This window comes from Mus musculus, chromosome 19 (assembly GCF_000001635.26).
Source record: "Mus musculus strain C57BL/6J chromosome 19, GRCm38.p6 C57BL/6J".
Classification (NCBI taxonomy): domain Eukaryota; kingdom Metazoa; phylum Chordata; class Mammalia; order Rodentia; family Muridae; genus Mus; species Mus musculus.
In genome coordinates, this window is record NC_000085.6 from 29,568,995 (window position 1) to 29,587,009 (window position 18,015).

General features: G+C 38.8%; 1 protein-coding gene across 4 annotated transcripts in view; it reads left to right on the forward strand.

Moving 5' to 3' along the window:
- Ric1 (RAB6A GEF complex partner 1) overlaps positions 1 to 18,015 on the forward strand; it is an 83,706-nt gene that overhangs the window by 46,779 nt on the left and 18,912 nt on the right. For all 4 annotated transcript variants that reach the window (XR_386464.4, XM_030250893.1, NM_001081319.1 and 1 more), the window contains 10 exons: positions 348 to 439; positions 1,752 to 1,840; positions 5,738 to 5,882; positions 6,860 to 6,908; positions 8,589 to 8,741; positions 10,771 to 10,974; positions 15,181 to 15,219; positions 15,473 to 15,583; positions 16,787 to 16,876; positions 17,546 to 17,706. Coding sequence is in view for 3 of the 4 variants with exons in the window: in XM_030250893.1 (XP_030106753.1) it covers positions 348 to 439; positions 1,752 to 1,840; positions 5,738 to 5,882; positions 6,860 to 6,908; positions 8,589 to 8,741; positions 10,771 to 10,974; positions 15,181 to 15,219; positions 15,473 to 15,583; positions 16,787 to 16,876; positions 17,546 to 17,706 (1,133 nt within the window). In the remaining variant the exon portion in view is untranslated. The remainder of the gene's footprint in view (positions 1 to 347; positions 440 to 1,751; positions 1,841 to 5,737; positions 5,883 to 6,859; positions 6,909 to 8,588; positions 8,742 to 10,770; positions 10,975 to 15,180; positions 15,220 to 15,472; positions 15,584 to 16,786; positions 16,877 to 17,545; positions 17,707 to 18,015) is intronic.

Below are 18,015 nucleotides of genomic sequence, written 5' to 3' on the forward strand. Positions count from 1 at the left end.
AAGGAACCAAGTCTTCCTAAGTAGACTCTGACCCAACTCTACCGTTCTTTCAGAGACCCCCAAACTCCCAGGCATTTTGTGTGCCCAACATGGAGAATGAGCTAGTTCTAAGCTCTCTTTATTATTTCTCAGCTTCTAACTCGAATGCTTTCCATTTCTCCTTTGTCTTTACTGTTTTATGCTTCTTGAGGGAAAATATTTAGATGATAGTCTTTGTGAGAAATTTCTTATGCAGGTAAAACCAAATGATACCTTGTTAAATTGAATCTTTTTCGAATTATAATTATTGGATCAACAGTAAGTTTAGGGAAACGCTTTTTAAGCTTTAACTCTTTGTCTTAATGTAGCAACTTCATGGAGTTTGGCCACAAGATGTTATTGATGGGACTTGTGTTGCAGTAAACAACAAATACCGACTGATGGCCTTTGGCTGTGCAAGGTAATTGATAACTAAGTTAAAGTAAGGTATCTTAACATACTTGGGTACCTGATTATGCCTGTCATAATTATCATTCATCTTAATATATGACATAAAGGTGTTTTATTATTTTGAAACAAAGGTAAAGAACTGATTTCCCACACTGAACATTTGAATTTGTAAAAGTAAGGTGTTTCAACTGTAGAAAGTTGAGATACTCATTATAAAGAATAAACATTAAAATTTAGGATCTTTACTGTTCATCCTGTAAGACATCAGGATTATTGTTAATTCCTTAATATATCTGAGGAGGACGTCTTCAGAAACACCATCTGCCTTTTGAAACCGTGTCTCTCACTTGCCTGGAGCTCACTAATTAGACTAGACTGGCCAGCTAGCCCCAAAGATTCACCTGTCTCCAGCTCCCTGGTGTACAGTGTACGGCACTGGGCCTGCCTTTTCATGTGGGTTCTGGGGATTAAACTCATGCTTATGCTTATGTAGCAAGGACCTTACATGATGAGTATGTCATTTTATTTAATTAGTAGATATTCATAAAGCTCACATGTAAAATTAGTTGGGTTTTTTATATTGTTTTGGGGTTTTGTTTGTTTGTTTGTTTTTGCTGTGACCCATGCCATGGAGAGTTTTAAAATTGAACCGTGAACATTTATGACACATTTATAATCCTAGCGTTCGAGGGGCTGAGGCAATAGGATTGTGAATTTGAGGATATTGATTATAGCCTGGGCTACATAGTAAAGTCTAGACCAGTCTTAGTAAATTCCTTTAAAAAGGGAGGGTGGGAGGGCAAAAATAAATGGGGAGGAGGAGAGGGAAATTTTATATTCATGATTTGATTTATCCATATTTTACTTAGGATTTAAAAAATGTGTGGTCATCCCTATTATGTGTGTCTCCTAAAGCAAGCAGAAGAGGAGGGTGCCTATGTGTGGAACACACACATTTGCTGCCCAGGTTGATGCATATCGCTAAAGCTCTTCCTTTTCAATGTTATAGACATGATACTGTAAGAATATACCACTGTTTTCCTTCCTCTTGTTGCTATGTGTTCAGATTGTTTCCATTGTTTTGTAATTTTATATAGTAGAGTGAACAATATATGTGTTTCCTGGAAAATGTTAGGAATTTCTAGAATATTTAGAAAGGAAATAGCCATCACTGCCTAAGCATTTGTTCGGGCTAATGAGATGACTAATTACTTACAGAATGGTTTTCTACTTTGTACACCTTTCACTAGAACATAGATTCCCATGATAGTGCCTTTCTGTTTATATTGGTCATTTTTCACTAACAGTATTTGTTTTCACAGTGGCTGTGTGCAGGTTTATACAATCGACAACACTACAGGAGCCATGCTGCTGTCCCATAAACTAGAGCTCACAGCAAAGCAGTATCCTGGTGAGTACTAGTAAGGTCTGTCTTCGTCTGTGAGGTTGGATCCCAGCACTGCCACCTCTCCAACTCTGTATACTGATCCTTACACATAAAGGCTTGTGGCAGTGTTTCTTTTATAAATTAGGCATAAGCAGAGATAACCTGTATATTCATTACTTTTCTCATTGCTGTGACAAAATACTGTACAAAATTAACTTAGGATGGGATGCTCAGCGGCTGAAAGCTGCTGCCCTTCCAGAGGACCTGTGTGTGGTTCCCAGCACACATGGCAGCTCCAACTATCTATAGTTTCAGTTCCAGGAGAAAAGTGCTGTCTCCTGGCTTCTACAGGCACCAGACATGAAAGTGGTCCATAGACATGCATGCAGGCAAAACACCCATGTGCATAAAGTATTTTTGAAAGAGAAAGGAAGCTGTGTACTCTGGCTTGCAGTTTCAGGAAGTACAGCCTGCCGTGCAGGGAAAGCATGGGGCTGGGAGCATGGGGCAGCTGGGTCCAGCATGTCTGTTGTCAGGAACAGAGAGCGAGGGGAATTCTGCAGCTTAGCTTGCTTTCTGGTTTCTGTCTGGTCCGGGGCTCCAGGTGCTGCCCACTCTCCTCAAGGAGGCCTTTTTGGAAACATCCTCATGTATACCCAGAGCTGTGTTCCCATGGTGATTCTAAACTAGTCAAGCTGATCCCCCTTTTGATAATTACACTGTATTCATGTATTGAACTATCGCAGTGTGTTCCATAAACAACACAGTTAAAAAACCAAAACTTTTTAAAATAAGTGGTAATAAAATAGAAAAATTATAACTGAATGGGGCCTTTCTCAAACATTTGGGTGGGGGTGGAGAGATGTGGGTTCTTGGCTATGTCTGTCTACTACACCCGATTTTAAGCCCTCAGGTATCACAGCATTAGAGTTAATCTATGATTATATTTCATGTTTTGTCCCAGAAGACTCAAAGGGAAGAAGACTTTTTGTAGGTGATGCCCCTTTCTCTTAGCTCAAGTTCTTCCACTCCGTGAGCATCTTGGCAGCCTCTTCTCCATTGGCAGATGTAGCAACCGCGCTCTCTCTCTCTCTCTCTCTCTCATCTTTCCATCATCCATCTGTCTTCCCTACTTTTCAGTCTGTCTATAACATATGTTGTGTACATACATATTAGTTTTCCAGTGCAAACCTATTTTCAATTCTCTGTCACTGTCTGATGCCTAAAAAATGACAGATGTTGGGGGCCGAAAACAGTACAGAATTCTTTTTCCTAAGTTTTACATGAGAAGAAAGTCTTTCCCATGTTAGCCCAGGCTGTCTGAAACTCACTGTATAGCCCAGGTTGGCCTTGAGATTATAGCAGTCATCCTACGTCAACCTCCCAAGTAAAAAAGATTTGTTCTTAACAATCAAAGTCAACATACAGGTTTTTTTTTTCTTTCATTAAGACCCTTCACCTCTGCAGTTATAACAGTGTTTCCATGTTCTCTTATACATGTTGGAAATGCCAACACCCTTGTGCTTTGTGGCCATTAAGAAAAATAAGGGTTTCACGAACACAAGCTCTGCTATACTGAAACAGTGTGTGTAATTCAATTTTGAAGTTTTTACTTCTTGAATTTTTCCACTTAATACTTTGAGGCCACAGTTAATCTTGGGTAGTTATTAAGTATGAAAATGAAACCACTGATAAAGGGAACTACTGTACTGGTAATGCTAAGCTTAACAAATCTAACTTTCAATTCAATAATGTAGCACTAAGTAAATATTGTTAAGAAATATATGATAAGAGTCTGGCCCAAGAATTGTGTATAAAGAGAATTAAAGGGGCCCTGGGATAGCCTTTCATCCCTCACTGTGTCTGGTCCTCACTTAATTTAGTTTTAGCTTCTAGTTTTCTTGTCTAGACCTCTCTGCAATCTTTACCTGATTTCAATTTATTCTCCCAAATACTGAGTACTAAACTGCATGTTAGATCATGATCATAAAATAGCCCTGAGTTCCAACCTTTACTTTTTGGCATTTGCATGAAGAAGGAAGCAATCAAGATATATTCTGATTTTTGTATTTAAAGTGAGAAACGGAAAGGTCTCCCAGAATTAGCTCTATCTACTCCAACTTTCTCCTTCTAATTGATCATAGGTATGTCTTATAGCTATGTTAGGCTTTAAGAAAACCTTGGAAGTAGTTTTGGACAAGAGAGGAGGGTGGCACCAGAATTGGAGTCTGTCTCCAGCAGTGTCTCAGTTTATGCAGCACATTAAGAGCTGCCAAATCCCCATTGTGCTTTCTTTATGTTTACTATCTCTGTGGTTGTTATGTAAGTTATGCCAAAGGTTTTGTTTGTTAAGTTATTGGCTTTAACCTACCTAATATCGCTGTTCTAGTAATTTAATAACGTTTTTAAGTGCCCATAAATAGAATAATATTTGATCTCATTTTTTAACATTTTTGTGCTAATGGAATGGGTACACTTATTGGATTGGAAATAACCATCACTTGTCTTCCTCGGGTACTTTCTAGCTTAGTTTTCGTGACACGATTCCTCACAGACTCTGGAGCTTGCCCAGGTCAACCAGACTGCAAACCCCAGAGATCTTCCTGTCTCTGCCCCCCACCCCTGTTACTGGAATGGAAGGCACAGGGCACCATGCCTAGCATTTATGTGGGCTCTGTGAACCAAATTTAGGTTTCAGTCTCAATGCTTACCCAGTGAGCATCTTATAATCTGAGCCATCACCCAACTTTTGTCTTACTTCATTTATTATTGAGGAGGGAGGGAAGACAGTCACAGCATGCTTGTCGTGGGCAGGGGGCAGCTTGGAGGATTGGTTCTCCCCAGCGTGGGCTCTAGGGATCAAGCTCAGGTCCGTGACTTGGCATAACAAGCACTTTTCTCCACCACAGCACCTGACAGCCCTTTTGCTTCTTTCGCTGTAAGAAGAGTGGTTGTTTTATGCTGTGTCTGCACTAACCTGATATCCAGAGACTTTGAATCTACCTCTGCTTTGACATACCTCTTGGGATTTGATTATTTATATATTTTAGCATTGTTTACTAAGAGCTGATGTTTCTTGACAGTTAAGTTTGTGGATGCTTCAGGACTTGCACTGCACTGTAAGAGCACTTGGGTTACTATTAGAACCCTTTAAATTGTGTTCTCTATATAAGTGGTGTATTTTGTTTTGTTTTTTAACTATATTAATTACACAAATTATGAGTCATGTGTGACTGAGGACTGTGACGGGACTTTTGTTTCTGTTCTGTGTATTGGATGAAACATGGAAAAATTGCCCCTCATCTACATGGCAGGTTCTCTCTTTCCTTTGTGCCATGGATGCAGCTTCTATCATCTTGGCATTACCTGGTATCCTTACTAGATTTCCAGGTGTGGGCAAGCTCTGATCTTTATCTCCTGACCCTCACATGCTGTGAGAGTCACCAGTAATGATGAAGAGTCTCAGAGTTTGGCAGATAAATTCAGAGGGAAAGTACTTTCTCCAGTATTTTAAGACATTCAACATCATGGTTTCAGTGTGAAAAATCATGTAGGATATTGTCTGGTGTACCACAAAGACAGATCACACGTGCTACATAAAATGTTTGCTGCAACCTTATCCCAATGTTACAGAAACTGGTTTATATGAAACAAAAGGCTTTGAGGATTACACAGTGGTAGTTATTCAAGCTAATCCAGAAGGCCAGCCTTCACTTCCCATAATTCACCTGCTTCCTGAGGTGTTCAGGCCAAGGCTGATGGTGGCCTTAGTTTTCAGTACCCTCCACAGACGGGTTCATCCTAGTTAGAATTCAAGTAGTCTGTGCCCTTCTGCTTGTTCAGATTTGGATATATGGCTTGTAAAAAGTACTAAGTATTTCTGGACAATCTTTTTTAACCCTTCTCACTATCTTTTCACAGACATCTGGAACAAAACAGGAGCTGTTAAATTGATTAGATGGTCTCCTGACAACAGCGCTGTAATAGTAACCTGGGAATATGGAGGTCTTTCTCTGTGGAGTGTGTTTGGAGCCCAGCTGATATGTACACTTGGAGGAGACTTCGCGTGAGTGGAGAGAGAGAGAGAGAGAGAGAGGGAGAGGGAGAGAGAGAGAGAGAGAGAGAGAGAGACTTTAGATAAGTGACCCATTGTTTCCCTGACAGCTCATATATTCATTAATGCAGGTCATAGAACTACCTTTATTTAAAATTTTTAAAAAAAAAACTGTTTTACTGTTAAAAAATTTTAATAGTGTACAAAATAGTTGCCAACATTCGAGCTTAGGATTCCATCCCATGCCCATCAGGGCACTGTGCTCAGATCTCCCTCTCACTAAACACCCCCACTGCCTTCTTGCCGTGTGGCATTCGTATGTGAATCTAGACTGCATGCATGGTAGAGACCATGGTGTTTTCTCTGTCGCTCCTCAGTTCCACTACCCCTCTCACTCCTCCTGTCTTCTTTCTTCCAGGACATACTTCTCTCATAGCCCCCTCTCACTCCATGCCTGTGTATAGATTCTGCGTAGGAGAGACTGTGGGACGCTCTGTCTGTCTGAGTTTGGTATACCTCACTTAACGTGACCTCTAGTCCCATCCACCCTGTTTTACTCTGACACCAAAACAATTGATAAAGCTCAGATTTACCTTATTGAGAATATATTGATTTTTCAAACAATATATTGAGAATATATTGACCCACCTAAAACTACAGTTGATTTAGTAAAAATGTATTTAGTGACCCAAACACTAGGAGAAATAAACTTCTTTTTGTGAGCACAGTTATGTATATGACCTCATGTCAAGGCCAGCTTGGGCTACATAATAAGACCCTGCCTCAAAAATAGCACCGTGGAAAGCTAAACCAAAAAGTGCTGCTTTAAAATAGAAATATGTAATAATGCATAAGTGTTTCAGTTTTGTGTACTATTAATGTATTTTTACTTTAAAAGAACAAAGTCAATTGATTTTTATTTTAAGCTGAAGCTAAGGGTATGTATATTATAGGCCATGGAAGACAATCAAGTTTCTGTTGTGTTTTAGTTACAGGTCAGATGGTACCAAAAAAGATCCCCTTAAGATCAACTCCATGGTGAGTACTTTCTGTTTAAACACAGGTGCAGCTTGTAAACCTCTACACCCTATAAACCTCAGGGCCTTTTCTTTTTCTCACATTGATTTCACAAAATCAGAGAGGAGTTTTGTCTCAGTAGATATTTTCCCATATAGTTCATTTTTGATGAAATGTATTTACTTGCATATGTAAGATGAGGTTTCTTGCTCTGTAACCAAGGCTGGCCTCAAAGTACATAGACCAGGCTAGCCTTGACCCAATAATCCTCTTGCCCTTGCCTTTGCCTTTGCAATGACTCTGTCTTTAAAAAAAAAGGGTAGACGCTTCTGAGAAATGACCTCTTCTGGCTTCTGTATACACACACACACATACACACACACAGAGTTGTGCATTCACCCTCCACATGCCTCACACAAACACAAGTTTTCATACTAGTTAGTGTCTTTAAATTTCATATATTAACTATTATTATCAGGTTCATTAAGTTGGTATTTCAACTACAAACTAAAGATCCAAGCAGTTAGCTCCAGGTTTACAGAGACCCTATCTCAAAGAAATCAATAGAAAGCAATAGAACAGGGTATCATCTTGCTTCCATGTGTACCTATGCACAAACAGATTCACACATATATACATACACACATGAAATAAACAATTATTTAGCTTTTGTTTTTTCCTATTTCTTTTTTCTTTTTGTTTTTTTGAGACAGGTTTTCTCCGTTTAGCTTTGCCTGTCCTGAAACTTGCTCTGTAGACCAGGCTATCCTCAAACTGCCTCGGCCTCTTTCTCCCAAGTGCTGGGATTATAGGCGTGTGTTACCATTAAACAATTTGCAGCAGTTTGTGAAGTTGCTTACATATTAAAAATTACTAGCTTCAAAAATTCTATGGTGGAACCTAGTTACAGAATGTCAATATTGATTGGGCTTAGAGGAATATATTTAAATCTTTTACTGTACATTTCTCAACTGAAGAAACCTCTATCTAAAGAAACTAGGTACCTTGACCAACACAGTATTACTAAACAAGGTCAAGCTGAAATAAGAACAAGTGTCAGAGCCAACAGCCAACTCAGGGCTCCTTGCTGTATACAAAGGTCACATCTGTTATAAACACTTTCTCACTGAGCTTCTAGTCATAGTCAGAGCTCAAAACCAGGTCAATTAAATTGAGATGTTACGAAAGAATTTTAGGACTGTAGTCCTGAAGTTGAAGCTGAGACGTTATATAGTGTTTTCCCACTCTTAAGTAGAAGGCAATGACGGTGAGTTCCCCGGGCGAGAGTTAAGATGTACTAGATGACAAGAATCATTGATTCTGTTTTTTTTTTTTTTTTAAATAATTACTTTGTGTGTCTGTATAGATGATGTGGATGATGTGTGTATGTGTGAGCAGGTTCCCATGTGGATGCCAGAGGACAGCCTTATGGAGTTGGCTCTCTCCATCATTCCGTGGATTCTGGGGATCAGGCTCAGATTCGCTCACTTTCACACCGAGCATCTTGACCTGCTGAGCCAGTTGTCTTACCCTGGATGTGGGTCTTGTCTGTTATTTGTCATGGTTGCTCCAGTATTCAGAAGACAAGAATTGTGCCAGGGGTTATTTCATACATTGACTGTTTTCAGTATTTAACTGAGGTTATAAAAGAAATCAAAATAACTTTGTGTTGCTTTGATTTTTTTTTTCTTTTCCTTCAAGAGCTGGGGTGCAGAAGGCTATCACTTATGGGTAATCAGTGGGCTGGGCTCTCAGCACACTCAGATTGAGACCGACCTCAGGAGCACAGTTAAAGAGCCCAGCATTCTGCTGTTTCAGTTTATCAAGAGTGTACTCACTGTGAACCCTTGTATGGTAAGTGATTAAAACTGGGGTTGGTTTGTTTGTTTGTTTGTTTTGTTTTGTTTTGATCTGAATGCCTCTTAGGGCAGAATTTTAGACCATTTTCTATGTCCCACAGATTTTAATATATTTCTAAAATTATTAACTGTACTTTCTATGTATATTTTCTGTGATTCAAATATTTCTATAAAATGCCAAAATCTTATTTCTGAACATGTTTTGGACTTGGTTTTTGTTTGTTTGTTTGTTTGTTTGTTTGGCATGGGATGGGGATTGTTTGTGTTTGATGTTTTATTCTTTTACAAAAAAATAATGCTACAAGCAATTTGAAAGAAGCCATACTTACATGTAAGATAACTTAGCCTTTATCTGGGTAAGATATCCAAAGTATGTTCTACTTAGATACTACTTCAAAATATTAATAGGTGGGGGCTGGAGAGATGGCTAAGCGGTTAAGAGCACTAACTGCTCTTTTAGAGGTCCTGAGTTCAATTCCCAGCAACCACATAGTGGCTCACAACCATCTGTAATGGGATCTGATGTCCTCCTTTGGTGTGTCTGAAGACAGCGACAGTGTATTCACATACATTAAATAAATAAAACTTAAAAACATGTTTCAGGTGGTTGGGGGGATGGCTTAGTCCATAAAGAGCTTGCTGCACAAGCTTGAGGACCTGGGGGGAAGGTTGGTCATGATAGGGTGTGCCTGTAACCTTGACCCTGGGAAGGTGGAAACAAGAGTCAGCGAGCTCCAGGTACAAAACACCAGGTGGAGAGTGATTGAGGAAGACCTTCACTTCACACTCTCATACAGGCACTCGTAAAGCACTCATGAACACTCATGCACACACATGCAGAGAGAACAAAAATTCTGAGACCAGGGCATAATGGCACACACTTGTAATCCTACACACTTGGGAGGCTGAAGCAAGGGGACCACAATGATGATGTATGTTAATATGCTACAGTTATATGCTATGGGTACATATCTCGGCACCATTATCAATGGCTTTTTAATGCTAAGTGGTGTAACAAGAAATTTAATTTTACAATACATTGAAAATTAATGTGAAAATAACCCAGATCTCAGAACTCTATACTATAGTAAGGATCCACAGAAAAATAAGAAGAGAGTATATTTCCTGCCCTTTCCCATTCCAGATATTTTTAGAGCCCCCTTCTGGGCTGGGGTGATGGATCAGTGAGTGGGTGAGAGCTGAATTCTGAGTGCCCAGAATCCACGGAAAAGCCAGGTGGGCATGGCAGCCATCTGTAAGTCCAGCAGGAAGGAGGTAGGCATGGGGCATTCCAGAGCAAGCTAGCTCATCTACCTAGCCAGAGTGGCAATCTTCAGGTCCAGCAAAAGACCTTGCTTCAGTGTATAAGGCAGAGAAGAACTGTTAAGGAAGAGACCTGACATCAATCTTGAGTCACCACATACACATGCACACGTGCAAACACACATGCATACATGCATACCACACATACATGTATACAAAAAGATACGCACACGCGCGTGTGTGTGTATGTGTGTGTGTGTGTGTGGTAATTTGGACTAAATGGGAAAGGAATAGAATATACACTGTCTGATTTGAATATAAGAATCTTTTCATCTTGAGAGCACTGGTGCTCTAATTAAAACTCAAGGCATAATTAACTAAAAGCAGGCACTGTTGCACCTCTGAGTAAATATAGAAAATTGCACAGTCAGTTGTAAGCAATCTGTATTTACATGTAGTTTTTCAGGTATAGTTCTCAGAGTGTCACCATGTGAGGTGCTGGTGGAAGGTACGGTTCAAACAATTGGGACAAAACACACTGTACAAAAAACGTATTTGAACTAAGAATCACTAAAATATTGACTCGTCTCTAAATGTAACATACAAGATCATTATGTAGGTTCTGTCATGTGAAAAAAAATCAGTATTGATTTATGGTACTCGTTCAGTAATAAAACTAAGACGGCTTGTTACTCAGTTGTCCCTGCCTATTGCTAGGTATCTTCATTTGTTTTCCCTTTTGGCCTTATTTCTCCATCTAGAGTAACCAAGAGCAGGTGTTGCTTCAGGGAGAAGATCGCTTGTACTTGAACTGTGGAGAAGCCTCACAGGCCCAGAATCCGAAGTACTCTTCAGCACGTGCTGAGCGTATGCCCAGGCATGAGAAGAGCCCATTTGCAGATGGAGGTCTGGAGGCTCCGGGATTAAGCACTTTACTTGGTCATCGGCATTGGCATGTTGTGCAGGTGAGTGTTCATTTACTGACTGCTGCTGACTCCCTGATTAGAAACGGATCACTTGGAAGGTTTCTAATTATTTTCATCGCTATCTCTCTCTCAATGCTTTGGTTTCTTTCCTTGCCTTTTTTCTTTCCATTTGATAGAGTATATTCTAAAAGTTATTTCTTTTTCCCTCAGTGAAGATTACTTTACTTTGACCCTCTGTTTTGCTTACTCTAACACAGTGGACTTGCATAGCCCAAAGTATATCCACTGCATGGCAAGAGATGGCTTGACTGGCACCTAGTACAGCTGACTTTATGGCTTCAGCAGTTAATCACTTACACTTGACCCAAAGTGCAACCCTCTGAACATTTGAGAAATTTATTGCTCATAATTTTATTTTGATTTAATGTTTTTCCAAATTATGGATTCATCCTGATAGCACATTTAAATTAGAATGTTCATTTAGTAACTTTGACAGATTGACATTTGAAATGGATCAATTCTGAATTTTGATGTCAATTAAGATTAATTTGGTGCAGTAGATAAATTGAAATTTCTTGTAATAAATTTGTATGCATAGTTTCAAAGTTTTAAGTATTTTCTTTCTCCTTCTAGTACCAAAATGACAGAGCCTGCTCTTGGATTAGTTTCTTTTAGTCAATTTATTTTTCATTTTCTTTTTCCTTTCCTTTCCTTTTGAGATAGAATCCTGCTATGTGGTTGGTCCCGAATGGTGGGACCTTACGCGAGTACTACTACACGAGCTTCTCTTAATCAGTTTCTGTTTTCATAACCCCTTGCCTTCCCTCTGCTTATATCTTACTAGTTTGCTTCAGCTCTCATATCGTTTTCAGTTGATTTTGAGAAAATGAAAGACAGAAAAGTGGTCATTCTCTGAGGTTAAATGAGGAATAGCTCCTACATTGACTTGTAGTATGCGCTGAAAAAAATGTATTTAACATACATTAATAACCTCATGAGATCAAAACAATGTACATACCATTTTATAATTAGTAACATTTTAAAATATAGAACTGCATCAGCTACTTCTTTGACTAAAATTTTCCACTGCTCCCTTCTCTCCTATAGCCATTTCTCTGCTATTTTCATTTCCCCATACTTTGAACTATTCATTCTACACTGACCTAGAATCAATGCCACTTCTGCCTAGCCAGGTCTGTGTTACCAGAGAGCCAAGTAGAGCAGAGGATCGAAGAAGGTAGGTCTGGAACTAAAACATCCATCAGGCAATAACAAAATTGAATTTCCTTCCAGCTCAAAAATTCAATGACTCTTAGCCGTCTCTAAAGCATTCCACTGAACAAGCACACAGCACTGATTTTAGGACTGTAGGTAGCACAGGCTGTCGTCTGAACGCTAACTGTACTCACTTGCCCAGATGAAGTTTTAAGTGTGGATTTACCTAGGTCTCTTCAATTCTTTATTCATCTCTGTTCTTTTAGTTTTAAATAAAGATAAAATGGTTTGGTAAGATATTTGTAAATGGTTAGCTTACTTACCATTAGGTTAAACAAATAGTTCACAAAAAATAAATTAAAAATGCCTAAAACTTTATTTTGCTTTGGAACGCTCATAAACCCTAATGAGAAATAAACACTTAAAAACCAATAAAGATATAAATAAAGATAGCTGTGCGTCCAAGACATTTACCTTGAAGTAGAATTTTAATTTCAAGTTTCATAGAATGTTTAGAGTTAGAAGGAGCCTGAAGGTCATCTAGTCCAACAGACTCTGCATGAGGGAGTTCCCGCGACTCCTGCAGCATTATAGGGTACACTACACTGGCTTACGTAGCCTCGGAACGGCCTACATTGAAGAATCCGGTGTACTTTAAAATCTAATTAATAGTGTTGAGTCTTAGAATTTACTATTGACCTTGTACTAAAACTTAGAATTTGCCCTTGTAGCTTTTTTTTTTAATGTGAGAGTCACCCTGCTCTTTGCTTGCTGACACCGGAGCCTGAATGCAGAGTGACAGTGGTCTTTGTGGGAACTGGCTATGTGCAGAAGCTCTGCCCTCTAAGCGTCCCCATCTGTCATGAGGACGTCCCGTCCCCTTCCCTCTCACCCTCTCATGGAGGGTAAGACCACGTTCTCTATTAAAGTCGATTTGGTGATGTGCTTTCTATTTTGTGTGCTTACTGTATTATTTAAAGTTCATCTAATGAGCTTCACTAATTCTGCTGTGCTTTCTGCCCATCATCTGGAACACTGCAGTTTGTTTCTTTTGTTTGTTCAACCCTTCTGTGTCATATAACTTACGTTCCAGATTAGAAGGTTTTGTTAGTTATATGTCTCTAGCCAAACTAAATGCATACATACTTGTTAGAAGCAAAGTTAGTAGCCAGCTGTATAGACAGTGCCTTTCTCAGTTTATTTTTGATATTTAATTTTCTTAATTACAAATTTAGAAAGTAACACATTGGAACACAAGGTGAAATTTTTAAAAACCCTTCTAGTTTTGGCTGTGTTCTTTGTTGGGTTCAGTGTTTTATATAAACATTGGTTTCTACAAGGTCTTGAAGAGAGACTGGCAAACCCTCCTAAGATGGGCAAGACTTTTCTGTGCCCCAGCTCAGTTTCCCAGTGATGTGGCATAACGCCTGAGCCCTAACTATACTTCCCTTTATGGCCAGGTTTCTCCATTCTTTATTAGTTTCCCTCTACCTTGACACCATTTCTACACACAGCATTAAGTCTATAGTACAAAGTCCAAATGACACATAGATAAAAGAAGGTAACCTTAGGGGAAAATGTACAGTTTGTTCTAGTAATAAAACAAGACAAAATTAAAGAGCATATTATTTTAACTCAACATCGTTTATAATTTGTAGTATTTCATAGACTTTTGAAGGTTAAAACAATAGGTTAGGTTTGCGGGTTATTCTGTTTTGGGTTTGTAGGGATATACGTAAGAGTGTCATAATTTGATAAGCTCTTTCCGACCCTTTTTATGTTGGAATTATTTTTACAGTGATGCCCTAGCTCACACATCACATTTCATACGAAATAGTGAAAGATGAAGGTTTGGGGAGGGGAGGGTTCTTTTTTTATTATCTTATCCGGTGGCAGTGTGCTGCTTATTCTGGTGCACCTGTTACATCCTTTCTTAAGTAACGGACAGCTATTCATTCACTGATACTTTTAAGCTGACTGTCTGGAGAGCTGCGGTTTAATACTCTATGAGTTAATTTTATTGAGAATAGTGCAAGTGCTTTGCGTTCATTGCTTTTACTTGATTCTCCTCTATAGGCAACTTACTAGATTTGATTACTTCACATAGTTTTTGATTTGGGTTTCTTTTCTGTATATATCCAGTGTTCTTGAGTCAAATTAAAAGAAATTTGAATAAACTGAAATTTTTCTTATTCCAGGAGCAGAAGACTCTTCCATTTCTGTTTTTCTGTTAATTCACACTCCGCTTCCTCCAGCTGCTCATGAAAGCTAATTAATAGAGTAGGAGTGTATAGCACTAAACTTACTCCACATAAATAGCCCACAATTGGCTCTGCATTTGAACATAGTGTCCTAGCACTGATAAAGTGACACCATGCACAAAGGCTCAAGCTGGAGGCCATGGGGACTGTGGTCACACTGGTGCTCAGGATGGAGGCCTGATGTCTATATTGTGTAAAGGGTTCTTGTGGGTCAGTCAGGTTCACAGCCAAATAGGGAAAGAGTAGGTTAAGTGTATTCACACAGCTCTGTGGGTGGTCTGCTCTCTTAAGAAATAAGCCAGGTGCTATTCTGAAGCAACACAGTTTTTGTTTGTTTTTACATTGATTTTATATTCATTGCTTTTTTTTTTTCCAATCACAACGGTACAAAAACAACGAAGATTTCCATTACAACCCAAAATTCCTGCCGAAGCTGCCATTTATTTGGGGGTGGGTCTACGTCAGCTGACAGACGCTGTTGGCTGCAGTTTGTGGCTACCATCCCGTGCTTCTTTGTCAGTGATATTGAGGTTAATATTAGAAACAAGCAGTTCTGTGGTGGAGAAGGAAGTGTGGGTCTTACAACCTTGAAAGGATTAAGATAGGAGATGTAAATATTGGTTCATAAACAGATGCTCAGTTCTCAGGGCTCTCTTACTGAAGCTAGTATTCATGCAGGAAGCTGAATCTCAGCTTGTGTGCTAAGTTAATGCTTTAATTTGGAATATATTTCATAAGTCTTACCAAGCTGATATGTTATTTCCTATAGATTTCCAGCACCTATCTAGAAAGCAATTGGCCTATACGGGTGAGTGTGTCTTTTGTTGGTATTGTGTGGTCATTCTGGGAGGTGAGCCCTTGTGGATTCATTGCAAAGCTCAGTGCTTCATCTGCTGGGCATTACTAGTGGGTCTCCGCCACACTTTGTCAATATTTAGGCTTTTAGTTTAGTATTTTATATTTAAATCACTTAGCAAACATGTATTTATAGTCTCTTCACTTTATATTTTATTAAGTACTTTATACCATGTGCAGGAAAGAGATTTTAATTTTTTTTAAAGTTTTCAGCTATTGATAAACTTGGACAAAATATTGCTGTGGCTGGCAAGTTTGGATTTGCTCATTATTCTCTACTCACCAAAAAATGGAAACTTTTTGGAAACATTACTCAGGTTAGTCCTTTCTTTTTTTTTTTTTTTTTTAAGAAAAATAAATTTCAAGATACAAAGCATAAAAAAAGAAAAAAGAAAGTGGTACTGCGGCTGGAGATATAGCTCAACTGTAAAGTGCTTGCTGTATTCACAGGTTCTTGGAGGGATGAGAAGTGGGAAGAGAAACTGACATTTGATAATTGCTAATAAGTCCCTTTTGATAAAATACTTGATATTTGATAAAGGCTCTTTCATTGAGTTAATTGGCTTTTCATTCTTGTTAAGACCATTGACAAGGCCTGGGAGATGGCTCAGCTATTATAGTGTTTTATATAAAAGCAAGGAACCTGAGCTCAGATGCCCAGAGGCCACTTAGATGCTCAGTGGAAATGGCAAGTCATGTGTAATGCCATCCTTGGAAGGGAAAGGTGAGGCAGCCCTGGAGCAAGCAGCCTGGAGAAGCTAGTCATAGCAGCCAGTAGCTCTGACTGAGAGATGTCACCTCAAAGAATAAGGTAGAAGATCCATCAAAGAAGAATTCAGACCTCAAGCCCTGGTGTACATACACACACACACACACACACACACACACACACACACATCTCTTAACAGGTACATGAAAAGAAGGAAAAAAAGATTAGTAGCAATAATTATTTAGCATAGGGTTTAATATTATCTTTAAGACTGAGTTGTCTAATGTGGGGAAACTAAGTGTCCACAAAATTAGAGGGCATTCTGTATGTGATATGTGCGTCTGGATAGCAGGAGGTGGGGGGTGGAGGCTCAGAGGGAGAATGTTTGATTTTATGAGAGTCAGATGGGAAGGAGTGGAGAAAGTTAACATAGGTGTCTTGTGTACCAGGGCTTTAAATGGGTTGGTGTTATCAGCCCAGTTAGGACACTAATACTATCATTTGCCAAAAGATCAGGATTCACGCACTTGTCTGCTGAGGAGTAAAGCCAGAATTTAAATCAAGTTGTTTTAGATGTAAGATTAATAATGCTATATAGTACTGAGATATTTTGAATGACACAGCTGTTTCTTTTAGGAATATGTAATTTTTTAAAGGACAGGATATGATACATTGTTAATAAAAGTCCTGGAGAAATAATTTTGCAAGAGAGAATAAAGCAGAAATAATCAGAGCTTTCTAAGAGTATTATATTTGTTGAAAGTTTGAGTAATATAATTAAGGTAAGTGCATCTGAAATTTTTCTTTTAAGGAGCAAAATATGATTGTGACTGGTGGCTTAGCCTGGTGGGATGACTTTATGGTCCTTGCGTGTTACAACTTAAGTGACCGTCAAGAAGAGGTAACTTTTTTTCTTTCTCAGAAATAATAGAGATTTAATTTTAGGTAGACAATAAGCCATTAAAAACGGAACAAAGCATTTTGTCTCAATAACTTAGCTTATCACAATAGTAGACTTACTGTTTAGGTTCTTCCTGTTCTTTTTTACAGTGACAAGTTGAATTTGTAAGATAACTATTTATATTATAGCTGAGACAGGAGGATTGAGAATTCAGCTCCATTCTGAGCTAAATATTAGCCCTGTCTCAGAAGTAACTAAACCTAAAAAGAATAACCTTTTAGGTAGAAAATAAACTCTAAGGATTGATAATGAAACATTTAAAAGTAAAAAATATATGAGTGACTGTTCTTAAGGATAGCCTTATTAGTATATTGACTTATGGTGGTTTTGAGGAAGTAGTAGTCTCATTAATTGGGTTTGAGTACACAGATCTGATACGTGGTCTCATAATTCTACATTCACTCTTGATCACTTTATCTTTGGTTATTTATGAAGAATTAGCTTGCCAAAATATAAACATTAATTTTTTTGCAAAACTGTTGTTCATTCTTCTGACTGGTGTTTCTTTAAAGTGAGCTGGGGAGGAGTCTGGATAAAGATGGACGGCCTGAGAGCCTAAGCATGCTTGGTTACCCTCTGATTTATATGTGCACTTCTTTCCTTCTTCAGCTCAGAATCTACCTACGAACATCCAACCTGGACAATGCCTTTGCTCATGTCACCAAAGCACCAATGGAAACATTACTGCTTAGTGTCTTCCGCGACATGGTGGTAGTGTTTCGAGCAGACTGTTCAATATGCCTTTACAGTATTGAAAGAAAATCCGATGGGTGAGTTATAACAGGGGGTGAGTCTCTCTTGCTCCTCTTTATCAGGTTTCTAAACCCCTTTTTCCATCTTCATATTTTGTTTCATTATAAGGAGTTTTGGTGGTAGTAGTTGAAGAAAAGCACAAGAACCTGCTTTTCTCCCTGTGTTATGGGGAGGAAGACTAGCATTTTAGCTGAGCTAAGCCTTAGATACTTTTTCCCACAACTCACACGTTGGGGGCTAATAAACTTTCCAGGTCCTGTGGGAAGGTAAGGAGCTATCCCCAGGAAGCTCCCTTCATCCCTGCTACAGTGGATATTGTACTGCAG